We start from the raw sequence: 18,059 nt of genomic DNA, 5'->3' as shown, positions 1-18,059 counted from the left end.
CTGAGCTCCAGGCAGAAACGGACCAGCGACTGATGAGAGGTGCTGGGAGGCGAGTTCTTGGGGGACAGGACTGGGGAGCTGCACAGGTCCTGCCCTCTGCACCTGCCCCGCAGCCCGCACAGCACCAGGCGGCCTGCGCACGGAGGGATCCGACCTGGGTGCCTCATGGGGACATTTAACAGCGGCTTCCCAGGCGGGTCTGAGCACGGGGCCTGCCCGGGGTGTCAGGGCTGCAGGAGATGGCACACCTGTGGGTGCAGGCTGAGCCCTGAGCCTGGTCACACCCTGAGCCCTGACCCTGGTCACACCCTGAGCCCTCACCCTGGTCACACCCTGAGCCCTGACCCTGGTCACACTCTGAGCCCTCACCCTGGTCACACCCTGAGCCCTGACCCTGGTCACACTCTGAGCCCTCACCCTGGTCACACCCTGAGCCCTGACCCTGGTCACACCCTGAGCCCTGAGCCTGGCCACCCTGAGCCCTGACCTCACGCACAGCCCTCTGCACAGGGTTGGCTGTGGGGAGGCCTGGGGAGGCGACGCAGGGGCGGTGGGGACCCTGCTCCTGTCTCCCGCGGAGAGCAGAGCCCACACTGAAACACTCGCAGTGACTCACACGGCTCCTCCTCACTTTATTTTTATCCCCATCAAGCCCTGTAAATACAGTGACGATCACCAAACAGTCAGTACGCCCGGTGCCTCCCCCGGCGCTGGCCACGGTCACCGGGAGAGGCTGTGAGCAGCACACCCACATGGCCAGGGGCCCAGGCCAGAGGGGCAGCGCCACTTGGGGGGGAGGGCAGATCCCCGCCCAGACCCCACGCCCACATGGGGACAGACCCAGACCCCTCCCCCTTTCTTCTCGGTGAGGGTGCAAATTACAGTGTGTTTCCTTCACTGGCGCCTCTGGACTAGTTCTCCGGCTGAGAAATGCTGGGAGCCGGGCGGAGGCTGCGTGTGGTCTCCCCACCCCCGAGCCCGGGTCCAGATCACCTGTGGGTGGGTGGGTGGGTGGGTGACAGGAGACGATGGCTCCCTGGCGGCCAGTGGTGTGGGGTGGGGCGATGCCTTCGTGCTTCTTTCACTGCGGAGGAACCGAGGCCCTCAGGGTCACACAGCGAGGAGGAGGAAGAGCCGGCGCCGACCTGGACAGATGCCCCTTCTCCGGGAAGGCTTTCCAACATCCGGGAATAACGTCCTGCGCCCCCAGGCCCAGCGCGTCGCCGACGTGGGAAGGCAAGGCTGTTGAATGAACAAGTGATGGTGAACAGGAGGAGGTCAGAGGTGGCCCGGAGGGGGAGGGGGACACGGTGCCCGGCAGCAGGTCCGGGTGGCCGTGTGGGACGGACAGACGCCGCTCCTTGGGGGTGGAGGACGAGCCGTCTGCCATTTCCCAGGACGGTGGCAGACGCCTTCACTGGGATGCGAGAGCGAGGACGGCACCACGCGCTCCCGTCCTCTGTAGGGCCTGGTCTTGAGTGGCTGGGGGCCAGACCCCAGGGTGTGCGCAGCCTGTGCCAGCCCCTTCCAGCACGCACCCCCTCCTGACACGCCCCTGCGCGGCGATGAGCCCGGGGCCACCCTCCCGCACAGCCCTTACCAGGCGTGGCAGGGCGGCCTGTGGGCTCCTCCACGAAGCTCTGGAGAGCAGCCCCGAACACGGCCTCGCTGGTCAACATCACCCAGCAACACGGGCCAGGCTACCTGGGGGACCTGTGAAAAGTCAGCCCGACTCAGTCCTCACCGCTCCTGCGGCCACACTGTGTGCCAGGCACCCCACTGACCCCGGGGGGGGGGGGGCAAACACACAGGCTGCCCCCGGGAGCCCGTGGCCAGTGGGCAGCACCCACACCTGCAGGGGCGATGCCGGGATGTGCCCAGCGCCCTACTCCCGGGGCGGGAGGAAGCAGGGCCGCGTTTGCCGGCCTGTGAGTCCGCGGGGCACGGGTCTAGGGCGCCTGAGGCTGCCGGCTCAGCCCTGGGGACACGGATCCCTCGTCTGCCCGGCCGAGGAGCGGGTCTGCCATGGGAGCTCAGCAGGCCCCGCCGAGGGGAGGGCGGCCAGCGGGGGCAGGAGGCCGCCATGACCTGGGTGACCTGGGCGGGGAGGACGGAATGACCGGCAAGGACAGCGGTTCTCAACCTGTGGGTCGCGACCCCTTTGGCGGTCGAAGGACCCTGTCACAGGGGTCACCTAAGACCATCCTGCATATCAGATATTTACATGACGATTCATGACAGCAGCAACATGACAGCTATGAAGTAGCAACGAAAATAATTTTATGGTTGGTTCACAACATGAGGAACTGTATTTAAAGGGCCAGAAGGTTGAGAACCACTGGGCAAGGAGGACCTGGGCAGGCGGCGCCTCTCCTGCCCCACGTGTGGCTCTCGGCTCACCTGGGGGCTCGGAATTGAGCACACGGGGTGCGAGCCCGAGGGCACACAGGCCCCGGCTCTCCCTCCGCGGCCACCAGGAGGGCGTGGGGCGCAGGCGGGTGGCCCTGGGCTGGAGGCCCCCCAGGCAGAGCGGGGAGGGTCCGCCTCTGAAGGTCCTCGGAGGCCTGGCTCATGCCAACTTCACCTTCAATGTCACCTCCTCCCTGATGGGGAGACTGAAGCGGCTAGGGGCGGAGGGCTCCGAGGCCCAGGCAGCGGCCTTCCCAGGCGACTTCCGGCTGCAGGCGCGGGGCACCCTGGGACTTGTAGTCCCTGGTGCACTATGCCTCGGCGCGTCCGCAGCTCGGACGGCCATTGGCTGACGCCGGAACGGGAGGGGCGCGGCCTCTCGGCGTGGGGCCTCACGGGAGGGGCCGTCGTGTGGGGTTTGGGTGCCGGCCCCGCCCCCCGCGCCGCTCTTCCCGCCCGGAACGCCCGGTGCGCGCCCGCGTGCTGCCCCGGCCCAGGTGAGGCGGCGCGCGGCGGGGTGGGCGCGCGGTCCCAGGCCGGGGCGGAGGGGCAGGCGGCAGGGCGGGGCCCCAGTCGAAGGCGCGTGCGTCGGGCTGCCCCCGGCAACGGGGTTCGAGTGCTCGGGGTGTCGGGGCGCTGGGCGCGCGCTTTCTCCGAGGCCGCGGCGCCCACCCCCGCCCCGGCCCCCAGCGCGGAGCCAGCCTGGCAGGGAAGCCGGGCCCTGTGCGCTCCCCTCCGCGCCGCCCGGCCCTTCCTTCGTTGGGCTCACCCGGTGCTTCCAGGTGCTGGGCGGGGCCCGGGGCCTGGCGCCGCGGAGCTCCAGGCGACTCCCACCCGTGCCTCCGCCCGGGGCCCTACAGGGCCTCCCACGTCACCCGTGCCGCTGCCCCGGGACTCGGCGCCGTCCAGTGTGGTGGCCACTGGCCTCGCGGGGCGCGGCTGCAGCCATCCCAGCCCCCCTGCGCCTGCCCTCCTGTCGGGGCGGAAGTGGACCGTCGGGGACTCGGAGAAGGAACGCGCGGAGCATCGCTGCTGCCCCGCTAACCCTGGTTGTCTGTTCTGGTTAAAGAAAGGACACGCTTGCCTGGCCGGGAGTTGTGCGCCCGGACCTGGGAGTCCGCCTCGGAGCCCGCGTCCATCCTCATTCAAGAACTGCCTGCTGTCGGGGAAAGCTTACCCACTGGCCGCCCTCCCGCCCCTGCCCCTGGCCTGCTCCCCACGCCTGTCATTCCTGCCCCCTGTCATCTTCTCCGTCCACCCCTTAGGGTGCAGAGCAGGTGTCTGTGCACGGCCTGCTGCGCCGGCAGGACTGGACTCAATGCCGTCGGCCTCTGCTCCGTTGGCTGCAGCAGCGACAGGCAGCCGGCCCTGGTTGTCCCTTACACTTCCTCACCGGCCGCTCCCATGCAGCCTCTCCCCGCTGTGTCCTGCCGCAGGGCGTCTCCTGTCCACTCCGGTGTTTCATGTCCTGTCCTTGCCGCCCGGTGCTCGTGTTCTGCTTTATCTTCAGTCCCCGGGAAGCAGGATTGGGGGTGGTTCTGCACCCCAAGCGTGGACAAAGTATTAGGGTGAAGGATACGGGTGAAGTTTGTTGGTATTGGAGTGTTTTCGGCCTTTTAAAGAAATAAATTTTTATTGATTTCAGAGAGAAAGAGAGAGGGAGAGACAGATGTCAATGATGAGAGAGAATCCTTGGTCGGCTGGCTGCCTCCTGCACGCCCCACACCAGGAGTCGGACCGTGACCTTCTGCTTCATAGGCTGACGCTCAACCAGAGCGATGCCGGCTGGGCTGTTGCAGCCCGTTTTAACTGCTTTCATGTGGGCAGCCTCGCAGTTGTAAGTCGTTGGTAGGAATCTGGCGCAGCAAATGCCTGCCAAGGCCAGTGTAGGTCAGGAGCCAAGTCGTGATTGCAAAGGGCTGTGGGAGATTGGCAAACCCCAGGAGGCTTCCCGGAGGAAGTGCAGCCCTGGTCGGACCACCAACTCTCCCTCTGTTGGCCTGGACGCCCTGTGTCCAGGCAACTCACCTGTGCGCTTGCTGCTCTGCAGGCCCTGTGGGTGCCTGGGCACAGGAATGCGTGGGTTTGGGCTGGGCAGGTGTCCCCAAGTCCTTCCCTGCCTCCTGCAGGTGAAGGCGGGGGTCTGGCTCCTGCCACATCTTCCCCGATTTGCTTCATGGCCCCAGCAGAGCAGAAGTCCTGTTTCCTGCACACCCCATGTGTTTGGTTTTTTTTTTAAAAAATATTTTTAGGGATTTCAGAGAGGAAGGGGGAGGGAGATAGAAACATCAATGATGAGAGAGAGTCACTGATCGGCTGGCTGCCTCCTGCACGTCCCCACACAGGATGGAGCCCACAACCGGGGCGTGTGCCCTGACCGGAAATCAAACTTTGACCGCCTGGTTCATAGGTTGACGTTCAACCACTGAGCCCCGCTAGCTGGCACGTGCCATGTGTTTCCTCACCAGCCTGAGGGTCCATGCCAGGCCCTCTGCTGGGAGTGACCTTGGACTCCCTTCCTGTCCCCTGCCCCCGGGGTGGGCTCACCCACATTAATGCCCACGACCCGCCCATCCTCCAGCTCTGCTCTCTCTCTCCCGTGGGTCTTCCTCACCACCTCCGTTCACGGGCCCAGCAGACGCCCAGGCAGCGCTGGGGGAACCAGACGACTCCGAGAGGGCTGCCCTCGGAGCGTCAGCGAGGCCGTCACCGCTGACGGCGCACGAAGCCGACGTTCAAGAACATAATGAATTACAGCCGACAGCCTCCCAGGGAAACCGCAGGGTAGCAGACACACAGCCAGCCCAGCCCTGCAGCCCCCACAGGCCTGCACACAGGAGGGAACATAAGCCAGCCCAAGCCCTGGCCGCCCGGCCAGGTGCCCAACACCAGCCAGAGCAGCCAGTGCCAGCCACCTGGGAGGCAATCCACATGCCGGGGGTGGGGTGGGTGGGTGGCCTTGCTTTGTGCCTCTGATTTCCCCGGAGAGAAGGGTGGCCCATCCCTGACTGCGTTAGCGCCCTGGCATGGGACAGTGAGCCCCCCGCCCCCCAGGCAGCATTGCAGCATCTTAGCCGTGGGGTTCTGACCGATGTCCCTCATCAGCTCGTCCCTGATCCCCGACCTGCCTGATCCTGCAGCCATGAGGGAGGGGGAGAGGGGTGATGTCATCTCCATTGCAGACATGGCCACTGTGGCTCAGGGCCTTTTGGGGACTTTGCTCGCGGGGTACGGGAGGCTGAGCGACCCTTCGGCTCCCATGTGCTCTGTCCAGGTGGAAGGGCGTGGCCTGTTCTTGAGGTGGGCAGCAGGAGGCGGGAGAACTGACCTGGTGTCTGCCAGGCCTTGCTAGGTCCGTGTCGGCGGTCAGGGCTCAGTAGTTTAACAGTCACGGACCCATGGGGACCTGGCAGGATTTGACCCAGCGCTCCGGCCCGGCACCCCCTTGCTCCCGGGAGACCCGCTGGGAGGAGCTTGCAGAGGGCAGGTGCCTGGGAGCCAGGACGTCGGTCACGCGTGTAAAGACGATTCCCGGCCTCCCCTCCGGGCCGACGCCTCCCGGGATCCCTGGCTGAGGGCGAGGGTCCGGCTCGGAGTGTTTCCCATGGGAGGGCGGCCTGTCCCTGGCGAGGCGGGTGGCGGGGGGTGGAAAGCTCACCCCGGCTGTGGCGGGCTCTCCCTGACCCTGACCCTGACCCTGACCCGTGGGGCCGTGTCCGGTCACCGAGTCAAGCAGTTGGGTTTGGGGCCGGGTGCCATGCTCAGGCATTCGTCTGTCCACATCTGTCTGTCCTGTCTGCCAAGCCAGACCCTGGGTGTGGTCTGGGGTGCGGGCTGAGCCTACACTGACTGGGAAGCTGGACACGGGGGCGCGGGTGGTGGGAAGCAGGCGGGTGTCATCTGGGGCAGAAGGGCGTCAGGTTTCCTCGGGGCACCGGCGCTGGCAGAGGCGCACCCCTTCCTGGCCCGCCCCTTTGGCTGCCCTCCACCTCCACGGGGTCCATACCCTCCAGCCAAGTCTTGGGCAGGGACGGCTTTTTAAAACCCCAGCCCAGATCCATCTCCCACGTCCACCAGCCAGCGGCCTCTTCCCGGGCGTGGCTGCCCGGAGCCCGGTGGCCGGGAGCAGCGCCAATGAGCTGGCTCATCCCTCGGGCCTCCTGCCGCCAGTGCCCAGCATGAACCCGAGGGCGGGGAGGAGGTCTCCTGCCGCCTGGTCTGCCGTCCGGAAGGCCTTCAGTTGCCGGGTGGACGCTCCGTCCCCGTCGCTCACCCTTCCCGCTGCTCTCCTTGCCCAGGGGCAGCTCTGTGCTCACGCCCCGCTGTGCCCAGGTCGCCGCCTCCCTCCCTGGGCTGACCTGCGGGGCCTGTGTCCCGGCTGCCCGAGCCGTCCTGGGCGCCAGCTCTCTGCCCCGACCTAGCTCCCTGCCTGCCCGTCCTGCTGGCATGAGTCCTGCAGGTGTCGGCGCCGGGAGGGCCACAGCCTCACGTGGCAGGCCCCTCGCGGTGTTGTCATTGGCTGAGTCGGGCTCCCGTGTCCTCCGCCTGGGCCACCTGTGTCTGTCCCTGTGGCCTGGGGCAGGAAGAGCACAGCGGGGCTCGAGTTTGCGGTTGGAAAGGACTGTTGCTCAGCCAGCAGCACCGTTTGCTGGGCCTTCGAGGGGCTAGGGCCACCTCCACACCCACGTGCCCGTGGCGGGGGGTACTGCCCGCACGGTGGGTGGGCCCCCAGCAGGTGCTCCAAGCGGAAGGGAGGCCGTGGCTGGGCGAGGCTGGTGACTGGCCCTGGACTCCACTGTGGGAGGAGGGGCTCCGGGGCCTGTAGCTCACTCTTCAGGCTCCAGGCTGGAGAGCTGGCTGGGCAGGCGTTGCGCAGGCGGGGACATGTGGGGACCCTGGGGGTGTCGCCACACGGCTACTGACCAGAGCAGGGAAGGGGGTCCTTTCCTCTCAGAGCCCCACAGGCGCACGAAGGACGGGGAGCAAGGTCATTCCCTCCCGCAAGTAGCAAACCTGGAAACAACCTGCACTTCCGCTGACAGGACCACAGCCTCGACCCTCACACCCACACCCTCCCTGTTCTCTCGCCCAAGAAGAAGAGCGCGCTCTTCCGATCGAGAAGGTGACTGTGTTGCCCCAAGGCCGCCAAGCCCAGGGCAGGGCTGGGAGCAGAGCCCCAAGGCCACCATTCCAGATCCATCACCACACACAGCCCACCACGTGCTGGTCAGTTCACACAGCCCACCATGTGCGGGTCAGCTCGCACAGCCCACCACGTGCGGGTCAGCCACGTGCAGCCCACCATGTGCGGGTCAGCCACGTGCAGCCCACTACGTGCGGGTCAGCTCGCACAGCCCACCACGTGCGGGTCAGCCACGTGCAGCCCACCACGTGCAGGTCAGCCACGTGCAGCCCACCACGTGCAGGTCAGCCACGTGCAGCCCACTACGTGCGGGTCAGTTCACACAGCCCACCACGTGCAGGTCAGCCACGTGCAGCGCACTGTGTGTGGGTCAGCCACACAGCCCACCATGTGCGGGTCAGCCACGTGCAGCCCACTACGTGCGGGTCAGCTCGCACAGCCCACCACGTGCGGGTCAGCCACGTGCAGCCCACCACGTGCAGGTCAGCCACGTGCAGCCCACCACGTGCAGGTCAGCCACGTGCAGCCCACTACGTGCGGGTCAGTTCACACAGCCCACCACGTGCGGGTCAGCCACGTGCAGCGCACTGTGTGCGGGTCAGCCACACAGCCCACCATGTGCGGGTCAGCCACGTGCAGCCCACCACATGCAGGTCAGCCACACAGCCCACCACGTGCGGGTCAGCCACACAGCCCACCACGTGCGGGTCAGCCACGTGCAGCCCACCGCGTGCGGGTCAGCCACGTGCAGCCCACCGCGTGCGGGTCAGCCACACAGCCCACCACGTGCGGGTCAGCCACACAGCCTACCACGTGCGGGTCAGCCACGTGCAGCCCACCACGTGCGGGTCAGCCACGTGCAGCCCACCGCGTGCGGGGTCAGCCACACAGCCCACCACGTGCGGGTCAGCCACGTGCAGCCCACCGCGTGCGGGTCAGCCGCATGCAAAGTGCACTTTATTTCCTTTCCTCTCCCAAGTCACGCCACAACACGTCTCTACAGCCTGGTTTTTACTTCTCCGACTAAAACCAGAATGACCTAGAGATCTTTCTCGATCTTGGGCGAGAGAACAGGGTGGGTGTGGGTGGCGGGTCGAGGCCGCAGTCCTGTCGGCGGAAGTGCAGGTTGTCTCCAGGTTTGCCACTTGTGGGGGGGGGATGACCTTGTTCCTGTCCTTTGTGCGCGGTAAGTGCCCCCGCGGTGCTGCTGGGTCACGGAGACGCTCTCCTGGTTATGACGCACCTGCCACGCTGCCCCCGAGGGGCGAGCCAGTCACACGCCGGGGAGGTGCGGGCACGCCGGCCCCCTCCTGCCGGGCGTGGTCCAGCTTCCCACCGGGACACGCGCCTCTCCTTCGCTGAGTGAATTTGATACCTTTTCTAAAAAATACATTTTATTGATTTCAGAGGAAGAGAGACAAACATCAGTGATGAGAGAGAAGCACGGATCGCTGCCTCCTGCTTGCCCCCCACTGGGGATCGAGCTGTGATCTGGTTCATAGGTCGACACTCGGCCACTGAGTCACGCCGCCGGGCGAGGCCTGCCATCTGGGCCCGCGTCTGTGGGGACGGCTCCGCGGCCTTTGCTTCCCGACGCGGTGCCTTCAGGAGACCCTCAGCTGGTGTCTGAGCTTCTCCCACGCGCGTTTGGCGGGAGGGTTGGCGCGATTGGTGGGAGGGTCGCAGAGCTGCGGCCGTGGCCTGGTGCCTGGCGCCGGGCGGCCTTGATGGTGGCTTGTTCGTCGCCGATGACGTTGGCTTAAGGTGGCGGCTGCCAAGTCTCCTGCAGTGACTGTTTCCGTGTGTCATTGACGAGCCCCTGGGGACGGAGCTGGAGGCTGTGACTGGCCTGTTACTCAGCAGCGCCCACTCCCCTGGCACCGCGGCTCCGCCTGCGTCAGCTGCTGTGTGAGGGTCGCAGCTCCGTCCTCCTCCCCGAGGCCAGTCTGCTGGGGGGGGGGCCGCCCCCACACCCACATTACTCACCGGTGACGCTGGGACTGCGGTGCTCGTGTGTGTGTGTGGGGGGGGGCGGGGGGGACTCTTCCCTCCCTGCCCTGGGGGTGATCCTGCTCCCATTGCCCAGTCAGACGGGGCGGCCTCTCCCGTGTCCCCTGTGCGTGCCCGTCCTCTTTCACGGGACAGAATGTTCTAGGCTCCCCTCTGGTTCCCTGACCCCATCCTGGGAGCAGCCGTGGCTCGGAGGCGTGAGGCAGGCTCCTGTGTCACCGGATCTGAGTGCTGGGTGCTCCCTGCTGTGGGCGTCGCAGTGTCTGAGGGGACCCAGGGTGAGGCAGTGCAGCCACCCCCACGCAGCTGGTGATGGGTGTGCCTGCCGTCACGGGTGGTCACTGCCCCATCTGTGCGCCACGTAACTGAGGCACACGTATGCCCCCCCCCTCCACTGAGGGTGCTTCGGGGAGCGGGAGGGGGAGGGGGAGGGGCGGGGGCGGGAAAGGGTGCTGGCTTGCGGGGAGGGGTGGGGACGACTGTATGGAGTGAGGAGCATGTGGTCCCTTCTCCGTGGCTCCGGGTCCAGGGGAGGACCAGTGCGAGGCGGACCTGAGACCGGGGTGCCTGGTGTGGGGGAGGGCGGCAGGGAGGAGGGCGGCGGCCAGGGGCAGGGTCCTGTCTGCTGACTTGGGGGACGTCGGTGTCCCTTTCTGAGCCTCCTCCTAAAAGTCGGGCTTTGAGCTGGGTGAGGGAATTCCCCCCCCGACCCCCCCGCCCCGTGGCAGGAGCGTCGTCATCTTGGGGTCACTTCTTCTAAAATCCGAAAACAGATTTCCCCGAGGGCCGGTCCGGCGAGCAGTGGTTCGCACGAGGGGGCTGTTCTGTCTCTGTCCCGTGGGCGGCCGGGCCGCAGGGGCCGCCAGCCTGGGTCTGTCACGGGGGCTGAGGCCGACGCCCTCATGGGGCCACCCCTGACTCAGGAGTCCAGGCCTCGCCTGTCGCCCGTGGCCTGGAGGGGACGCGAGTGAACACAGCGCCCAGCGGGCTGTGGGCGTGGGACGAGCAGCCGGTCACCGTCCTGGTCCCTGAAGGACAGGAGGGCTGACCCCAGGCCCTGTCCCGTCCGGCCCTGGCCCAGGAGCCAGCTCCTCGGGGCGCAGCCTGGAGCCCTGTCCGGGCCCCTCGAGGCTGGGGCTCTGTGCGGGGAGGCGGTGCGCTGGCCCAGGGCCCCTCGCGCCCCTGCCGCCCCGTGCTCAGGGTCTGGCAGCCCAGGGACGGCGGCTCCCTCCGGGCTGTGGGGACGGTGCCAGGGGAAGAGCCGGCGCCAGCCGGGGGCACGAGGCTGGAGGAGGCGGGCAGCCCGGGGCGGCCACGGAAGCCGCGCAGTAGGAGGTTTCCTGGGAGCGACATTTGCCTGTGACTGTGTCCGGAGCGTGGGCGGTCAGGGCGGCTCCTGGCACCCGGACTGGCCTGGCTCTGCGAGGCTCCCGCCGCCTTTGCTCGCGGCCCCTCCCCCCGCCCGGCCGCTGCAGCTGCCCTCGCCTGCCAGTGGGGAAGCTGGCTGAGGGGCCAGGGCATGCCCTGGCTGCGGTGGGCGAGGGGGGCAGCTGGAAGCAGAGGGCGAGGCCCAGGCACAGGGCGTGGGGGGCTGGGGCTGGTTGGCCCGTGGCCCCTGGTGGTCTCCCAGGCGGTTCCTCTTCCCTCCGGCCCCCTCTGGCCGCGGCAGCTTGGGGCCCTGTGTGCTGAGCAGACACGGGCCGCCCACACGGTGCAGGCAGCACAGTGAGGTTGCAAGTCGGGGTGGTGGGCTGGGGTCCCCCTGAGCTCCCCCCTCAGGGCCCGAGGCTGCTCATTGCCTGCCTTTGCCCCGCTGTGGCCAGTTGCATTGTGGGCCCGTGGCTGGGCAGGTCCCGTGTTGCCCACTGGCCTCCGTCACGCCCTCCAGCTGGCCCTGCCTCTCCTTGGCCCCTGCTGTCCCTCCCGTCAGACCCACGGGGTGCCTCCTTCCTGCCCCTGCTCAGATCCTGCGACCCCTCCGGGAGCTGCCGGAGCCCCCCACCCAGTCTGGGCCCCCGCTGCACCCCAGGACCCTCCAGCTCATGTCCGAGGCCTGTGGAACGGCCCGACCCTGTGGCCCTGCGCCTGCCTGGGGTCCGCCTCCAGGGCGCCCTCCAGAGCCGAGGGTGGCGCTGCGTCCCCCCCCCCAGGGTCTTGTCTGCTGGGGAGACGTCCGCAGGGCCACCTGCTTCCAGACTGGCCTTCCCAGGTGATGGTTTCGCTCATTGATCACAAAGGAGCTTGAGCAGTTTAAAGCCACGCACACGCTGTGGAGAGGGGTGGGTTCTGCCTGGTTAGTCCTTCTTCGCCTCCCCAACCTGGAGTCCGCACTCCTGGTCCCGCCCCGCCGCCTCCGGGAGCCGCCCCAGCTCCGCAGTCCCAGCACCACTGCTGGTTATGCCCGCACGTGTGCCGCGCCAGCACCGCCAGGGGTGAGCCTGAGGGGGTGCGGTGAAGGATTAGTAAAGACGGACAAGAGATGCGCTGGGTCTGGGTGGGACGCTGCCCCCTCGGATGGAGAGACAGCGCCAGCGCCCACACGCCGTGTCCTTATTTTATAGCAGATGCCACGAGGCAAAGCGAGGGCGCGGTCAAGATGGTTACAACATTCTCGGGGATTTCGAGCCTACTCATCCGCATGCACCTGAACTCTATCAAGCCCACACCACTCAGCCACGTGGGGCCACGTGTTCGGACCAGAAGGGCAAGCTCACAACCATAGCCTTTGGCTGTCATTGTGCTGGGACTTGCACGTGGCTTTGCCACGAGAGGATCGTGCCCTCTCATCAGTCCCAGGCTTGAACCTGTCCACACACCTCACCTGAACACACACACACCCCTCACCCCCACACACACCTCACCCGCACACACACCTCACCCACACACACACCTCACCCACACACACACACACACACACACACACACACACACACCTCACCCACACACACACCTTACCCACACACACACACCCCTCACCCACACACACACCTCACCTGCACACACACACACCCCTCACCCACACACACACCTCACCTGCACACACACACACCCCTCACCCACACACACACCTCACCCGCACACACACAAACACACACCTCATCCCCACACACACCTCATCCGCACACACACCTCACCTGCACACACACACACCCCTCACCCACACACACACCTCACCCGCACACACACACACCTTACCTGCAAACACACACCTCACACACCTCACCCACACACACACCTCACCTGCACACACACACACACCTCACCCGCACACACACCTCACCTGAACACACACACACCTCACACACCTCATCCCCACACACACCTCACCTGCACACACACACACACCTCACCCGCACACACACCTCACCTGAACACACACACACCTCACACACCTCATCCCCACACACACCTCACCTGCACATACACCTCACCTGCATACACACACACCTCACCTGCACACACACACACACACACACACACCTCACCTGCACACACACACACACACACACACACACCTCACCTGCACACACACACACCTCACCCACACACACACACCTCACCTGAACACACACACACCTCACACACCTCATCCCCACACACACCTCACCTGCACACACACCTCACCTGCATACACACACACCTCACCTGCACACACACACACACACACACCTCACCTGCACACACACACACACACACACACACACCTCACCTGCACACACACCTCACCTGCATACACACACACCTCACCTGCACACACACACACACACACACACCTCACCTGCACACACACACACACACACACACACACCTCACCTGCACACACACACCTCACCTGCACACACACACACACCTCACCCACACACACACACCTCACCTGCACACACACCCACACACACACACCTCACCTGCACACACACCTCACCCGCACACACACCTCACCTGCATACACACACACCTCACCTGCACACACACACACACACACACACACACACACCTCACCCACACACACACCTCACCTGCACACACACACCCCTCACCTGCACACACACACCCCTCACCCACACACACACACCTCACACACCTCACCCACACACACACACCTCACCTGCACACACACCTCACCTGCACACACACACACACACACACACACCTCACCTGCACACACACACACACACACACACACACCTCACCTGCACACACACACACCTCACACACCTCACCCACACACACACCTCACCCACACACACACCTCACCCACACACACACCTCACCCACACACACACCTCACCCGCACACACACACACACACACACACCTCACACACCTCATCCCCACACACACCTCACCCACACACACACACACACACACACACCTCACCTGCACACACACCTCACCTGCACACAAACACTCACACACCTCACACACCTCATCCCCACCCACACCTCACCCACACACACACACACACACACACACCTCACCTGCACACACACACACACACACACACACCTCACCTGCACACACACACACACACACACACCTCACCTGCACACACACACACCTCACCCACACACACACCTTACCTGCACACACACAAACACACACACACCCCTCACCCACACACACCTCACCCGCACACACACCTCACCTGCATACACACAAACACACACACACCCCTCACCCACACACACCTGCACACACAAACACACCTCACCCGCACACACACCTTCCCTGCACACACAAACACACACACACACCTCACATGCACACACGGGTGCGTGCCCACGCCCACCGGCACCCCAGCAGTGTCAGGTGGCGTCCCTCGCTCACAGCCCCGCACACTCGGGACTCAGTGTGGAACTAATCACAGGTCGGTCCCTCCACGGCGCCCACTAGCGTGTGTCCCTGGAGTTCGTCATGTCGTCTGCTTTTCAGCAACGTAACCCTGACCCTCCTCCCGCGTCATAGCTCTCCTACCTCCACTCCCTCACTCCTTGGGAGGCCTCTCTGGAACCTTCTGTCGCCCTGCCCTGCCCGCAGCCCCCTGGCTGGCGCTCCGCCCGCCCTTCAGTGCCTCCTGCTCAGCAGCCTCGGCTCCGGCTCCGCTTCCCTGGCTGGGCCCCAGCTGAGGGCCGTCCCTGTGCGAGCTGCTTGCTCGGCGGGTCCCCGGCCGGGGTCCTCGCGTCTCGCCAGGCCGTGCCGCCCCGGCCGCCGCTCCCTGGTCCTGTGAGGCTCGGTGACCAGGGCTGGTCTGCACCGCGAGCCCGGGCTGGCATGTGGGAGCGCCTGGCTGTTTCCTGCTGTCTCCTTCCTGGGACATGTCCCGTCTCCCCTTTGCCCGAGGCAGTAGGTGCCATGGGGACCGGCGCCTGTGGAGGGTCCCAGCTGTCTCGGGAGCCAGGCGGGCGGCTTGCTCAGGGGAGAGCAGGGAGTGGGGCCGGGGTGGGGCGCGTGGTCTGAGAGGTCCCGTGGGGGCTGTTCCAGTGTCTCCACCAGCCCTTGGGCCGGAGGGGAGCTGAGTTGCGGGCACGGGCCGGCCGGGGTGGGGACGCAGCGGCGTGGGCTGGGTGGCAGGCAGTGGGCACCCTGGAACTAACCCCCCCAACCCCCCCCCCCCCCGCCTGTGTTTCCTCCAGCCCCGCGGGAGGCGGCCCTGCCCTCCGGGAAGATGTCCTACGGATCCATCACTGGCAGCAGCGGGCTGGGGAGCCGGGGCCCTTTCGGGGGACCCTCACGACAAGGCTATCAGCCCCTCGGTAACGACAGCGGGGCCGCGGGGGGGTGGGGAGGGGGCAGCGGGGGGCAGGCCTCCGCCGGGTTCTGTCCCGCTGCCTGGGACCGGGTGCCTGGCTGGGGCAGGGCTGCGGGTGTGGGGCCGAGCCCGCCCTTGCTTCCCGTCTGGCTGCGTCTGTCCCTCCACGGCGCCCACTCAGGCCCCTGCCCTCAGACCCGCTTCACCAAACCGTGTGGTTTGCTTTGTTCTGTGGCTGTTTTTGCTCTGTGTGTGGCTCCCAGTGCGTGCGTGCGTGCGTGTGTGTGTGTGTGCGTGTGTGTGTGTGTACGTGTGTGTGTGTGTGTGTATGAGGTCGGGGGCGGGGTGAGGTGTGTGTGTCCTGCTCTGTGCTTGTGGTGATATGAGCGCCCGGCGGCTGCCACGCATGAGGGCGGTCACAGAGGCCGCAGGGTCTCCCAGGCGCTGCTGAGGCCGTGGGCGCGGGGGCCGAGGGCGGGCAGACCTCACCTCGTCGCCACTGAGGCACAGGTTGCTCCGCTTGCGACGGGGGAACACGCGTGTGCAGGTTCCTTGGGAACCTGGGCTCTCGTTTCTCTCGCGTGTGCCCAGCGGTGGGGTTGCTGGGTGGAGGGTCCCCGAGGCCTGGCCTTCCCGGGGGCCACCTGCTTCTCTCCCTGCGCTTGCGCTGCACGGGCAGGGGGCTCCGGCTCCGTCTCCGGCCCCCCCACCCCAGGGGCTGGCAGGGAAGGGGGCCTGGGCCTCCAGCTCCAGAACCGCTCACGCTCCGTGGTCCCGTGGGCACGCGGTAAACGTGGCCCCCCAACCCCCCAACCCCGTCTCCTCGCAGCCACCCAGCTGGACCCGAGGGACCTGCAGGGGCTGTTCCAGGAGGCGGCGGCCAGTGTCTCCCGCATCAGCGCCAGCGGTGAGTGCCCGCCCGGGCCCCAGCCTGCCATTCGGGGCTGAGGGGACACGGGGGGGGGGGGGGGTGCTGTGCCCATGGCCCCTCCCAACTGGACCGCCCTGCAGCCCAGGGAGGGTCTCGGGATGGAGCAGAGGCGGTGCCCTGCAGGCCTGTGTGACCCGGACGAGTCCCCGGGAAGCAGCGCCTCAGAGCCGCCCTCAGGCCGGCCTCCTGGTCACCTGGGCTGGGGGTTGGGGTGAGAGTCACATCCCCTTGCGGGTCAGGAGCCTGCAGACCTGGGACACGTGCGTGAGGGGTGTTTGCCTCTGACCGGGAGCGCCGCAGGCAGAGGAGGAAAGCGGGGAGCGGGAGGAGCCCCTCCCAGACTCAGGGCGGGGCCCCTGCCAGAGGCTTGACCGAGCGAGCGAGCTGGGCTCGTGCTGGGCCAGCCGGGAGGCCCGGCCCAGCCTGGTGTCCTGGCAGGTGCTCGGTCACACGGACGGTCTCCCAGGCCCGGCTCCATGTCCCTGGCCTCCGGCTGCCTCTTTGGGGGTGAGGCATTCCTGGTGGGGGGACCTCTGTCCTTACCCCGCTCCCCTTCTCTGCAGCGACCTCCTTGGAGCAGAGCCTCCGGTCCCTGGGGACACCGAGGGACACCCAGGAGCTGCGGGACAGCCTGTGAGTGCGCCTTGCCCACTGGCAGCCACAGCCACATGCACGCCCCCCACCTGAGGGTGCACGTGACCCCACACGGACACCCCGCACACAGGCGTGCTCTCGCGTGGCCAGCCGTGTGCCCACGTGCACAGTTTGTGCCCCACCCCCTGCCGCCACGTGTCTCCCACAGACCCGAGCTCCAGGGGCCCGCACGCTGAGCGCGCCTGGGGGTGCGGCCGCGGGCCAGGCTCCGTTCGCTCAGCAGCTGCAGGGAGCGGGGACTGCCTGCCGACCCGGGGGCCTGCTGAGGCAGGAGGGCGGGGCTCCGGAATCAGCCCTGATCACCTGGCTGCCCGGGTCCGACTCACCGACCTGGCGCTCCTTCTCAGGGCGCCTCTGGGGCCCAGACTCGCCCACCGGCCCGGCTCTGAGGGCCCTTCCAGCTGACCCAGCCCAGCCCCGCCTTTAACTCAGGGAGCCTTTAACTCGGGAAACCGAGGCCAGGAGGCGGAGCTTGCCTGGGGCCCCAGAGCCTGCGAAGAGTTGCAGAGCCCCCCCCCCTAACCCCCTCCCTCACAGCAAACACCCTCTTCCTCTCCGAGCCTCGCTCCCGTGCTCTGGGACTTGGTGTTGGGGACCGGGGCTGCCGTACCTGAGGGGCGGCCACCTTGTCAGCCGTGTGCTGCATGTGGGGTCCTGCAGGGAGCAGGGCCACCGGCTGTAGCTTGCGGGTCAGGAGTGTCCTCGTATTTGCCGGGGCCCTGCCCTCGCCGTGTGTGTCCGCAGGAGGCCTGAGGCTGGCTCTGCCTCGGGTGTTACTCAGTCCGAGGGGCAGGGTCCGCTGCAAGCAGGCGAGGGCTGGCCTCCCTGGTCCTTCCAGGCCACAGACTCGGACGCTGTGTGGCTCGGCCGGGAGGGGCCTGGCCCTGCGTCCCGTCTCCTGGTGGGGGCACCTCAGACCTGCAGGGCCAGCCCCGCCCCATTCCTCTGAGGCTCCCGCCCCGGGCCTTTCCCCAGGGAGGGCTGGAGACTGGGCCCCCTTGGGGAGGGGTGGGGGTGGGGGTGCAGGCGCTGACCCAGTGGGCCCGAGGGTCGTCCTGGTGAGGCTCCCCGACCTGCAGTGACCGTGTCCTCCTCTCCTTTCCCTCTGCTCTCTGCTCTCTCCTCCCACCTGCCTGTCCCCGCGGGCCTGCTGGCGCTCTCCGC

General features: G+C 67.0%; 1 protein-coding gene and 1 long non-coding RNA gene across 3 annotated transcripts in view; one reads left to right on the top strand and one right to left on the bottom strand.

Annotated features, from left to right (window-relative positions):
• Nucleotides 1-627: 627 nt before the first annotated feature.
• Nucleotides 628-2,618, bottom strand: LOC132219836 (uncharacterized). Its single transcript, XR_009449624.1, has 3 exons — nt 2,401-2,618; nt 1,601-1,713; nt 628-1,242 (listed from the first exon to the last, which is right to left on the bottom strand). It is a non-coding gene; the product is annotated as an uncharacterized LOC132219836 (long non-coding RNA).
• Nucleotides 2,619-2,806: 188 nt separating this feature from the next.
• The window catches only part of TSNARE1 (t-SNARE domain containing 1), a 39,111-nt gene continuing 23,858 nt past the window's right edge, over nt 2,807-18,059 (top strand). For both annotated transcript variants that reach the window (XM_059672478.1, XM_059672477.1), the window contains exons 1-4: nt 2,807-2,906; nt 15,195-15,314; nt 16,140-16,217; nt 16,805-16,874. In XM_059672478.1, coding sequence (XP_059528461.1) covers nt 15,227-15,314; nt 16,140-16,217; nt 16,805-16,874 — 236 coding nt within the window. In that variant the 5' untranslated portion in view covers nt 2,807-2,906; nt 15,195-15,226. The remainder of the gene's footprint in view (nt 2,907-15,194; nt 15,315-16,139; nt 16,218-16,804; nt 16,875-18,059) is intronic.

Source organism: Myotis daubentonii, chromosome 17 (assembly GCF_963259705.1).
Source record: "Myotis daubentonii chromosome 17, mMyoDau2.1, whole genome shotgun sequence".
Classification (NCBI taxonomy): Eukaryota; Metazoa; Chordata; class Mammalia; order Chiroptera; family Vespertilionidae; genus Myotis; species Myotis daubentonii.
The sequence above is the reverse complement of the archived record's forward strand: the minus strand, read 5'-3'. Positions and strand labels throughout refer to the sequence as shown.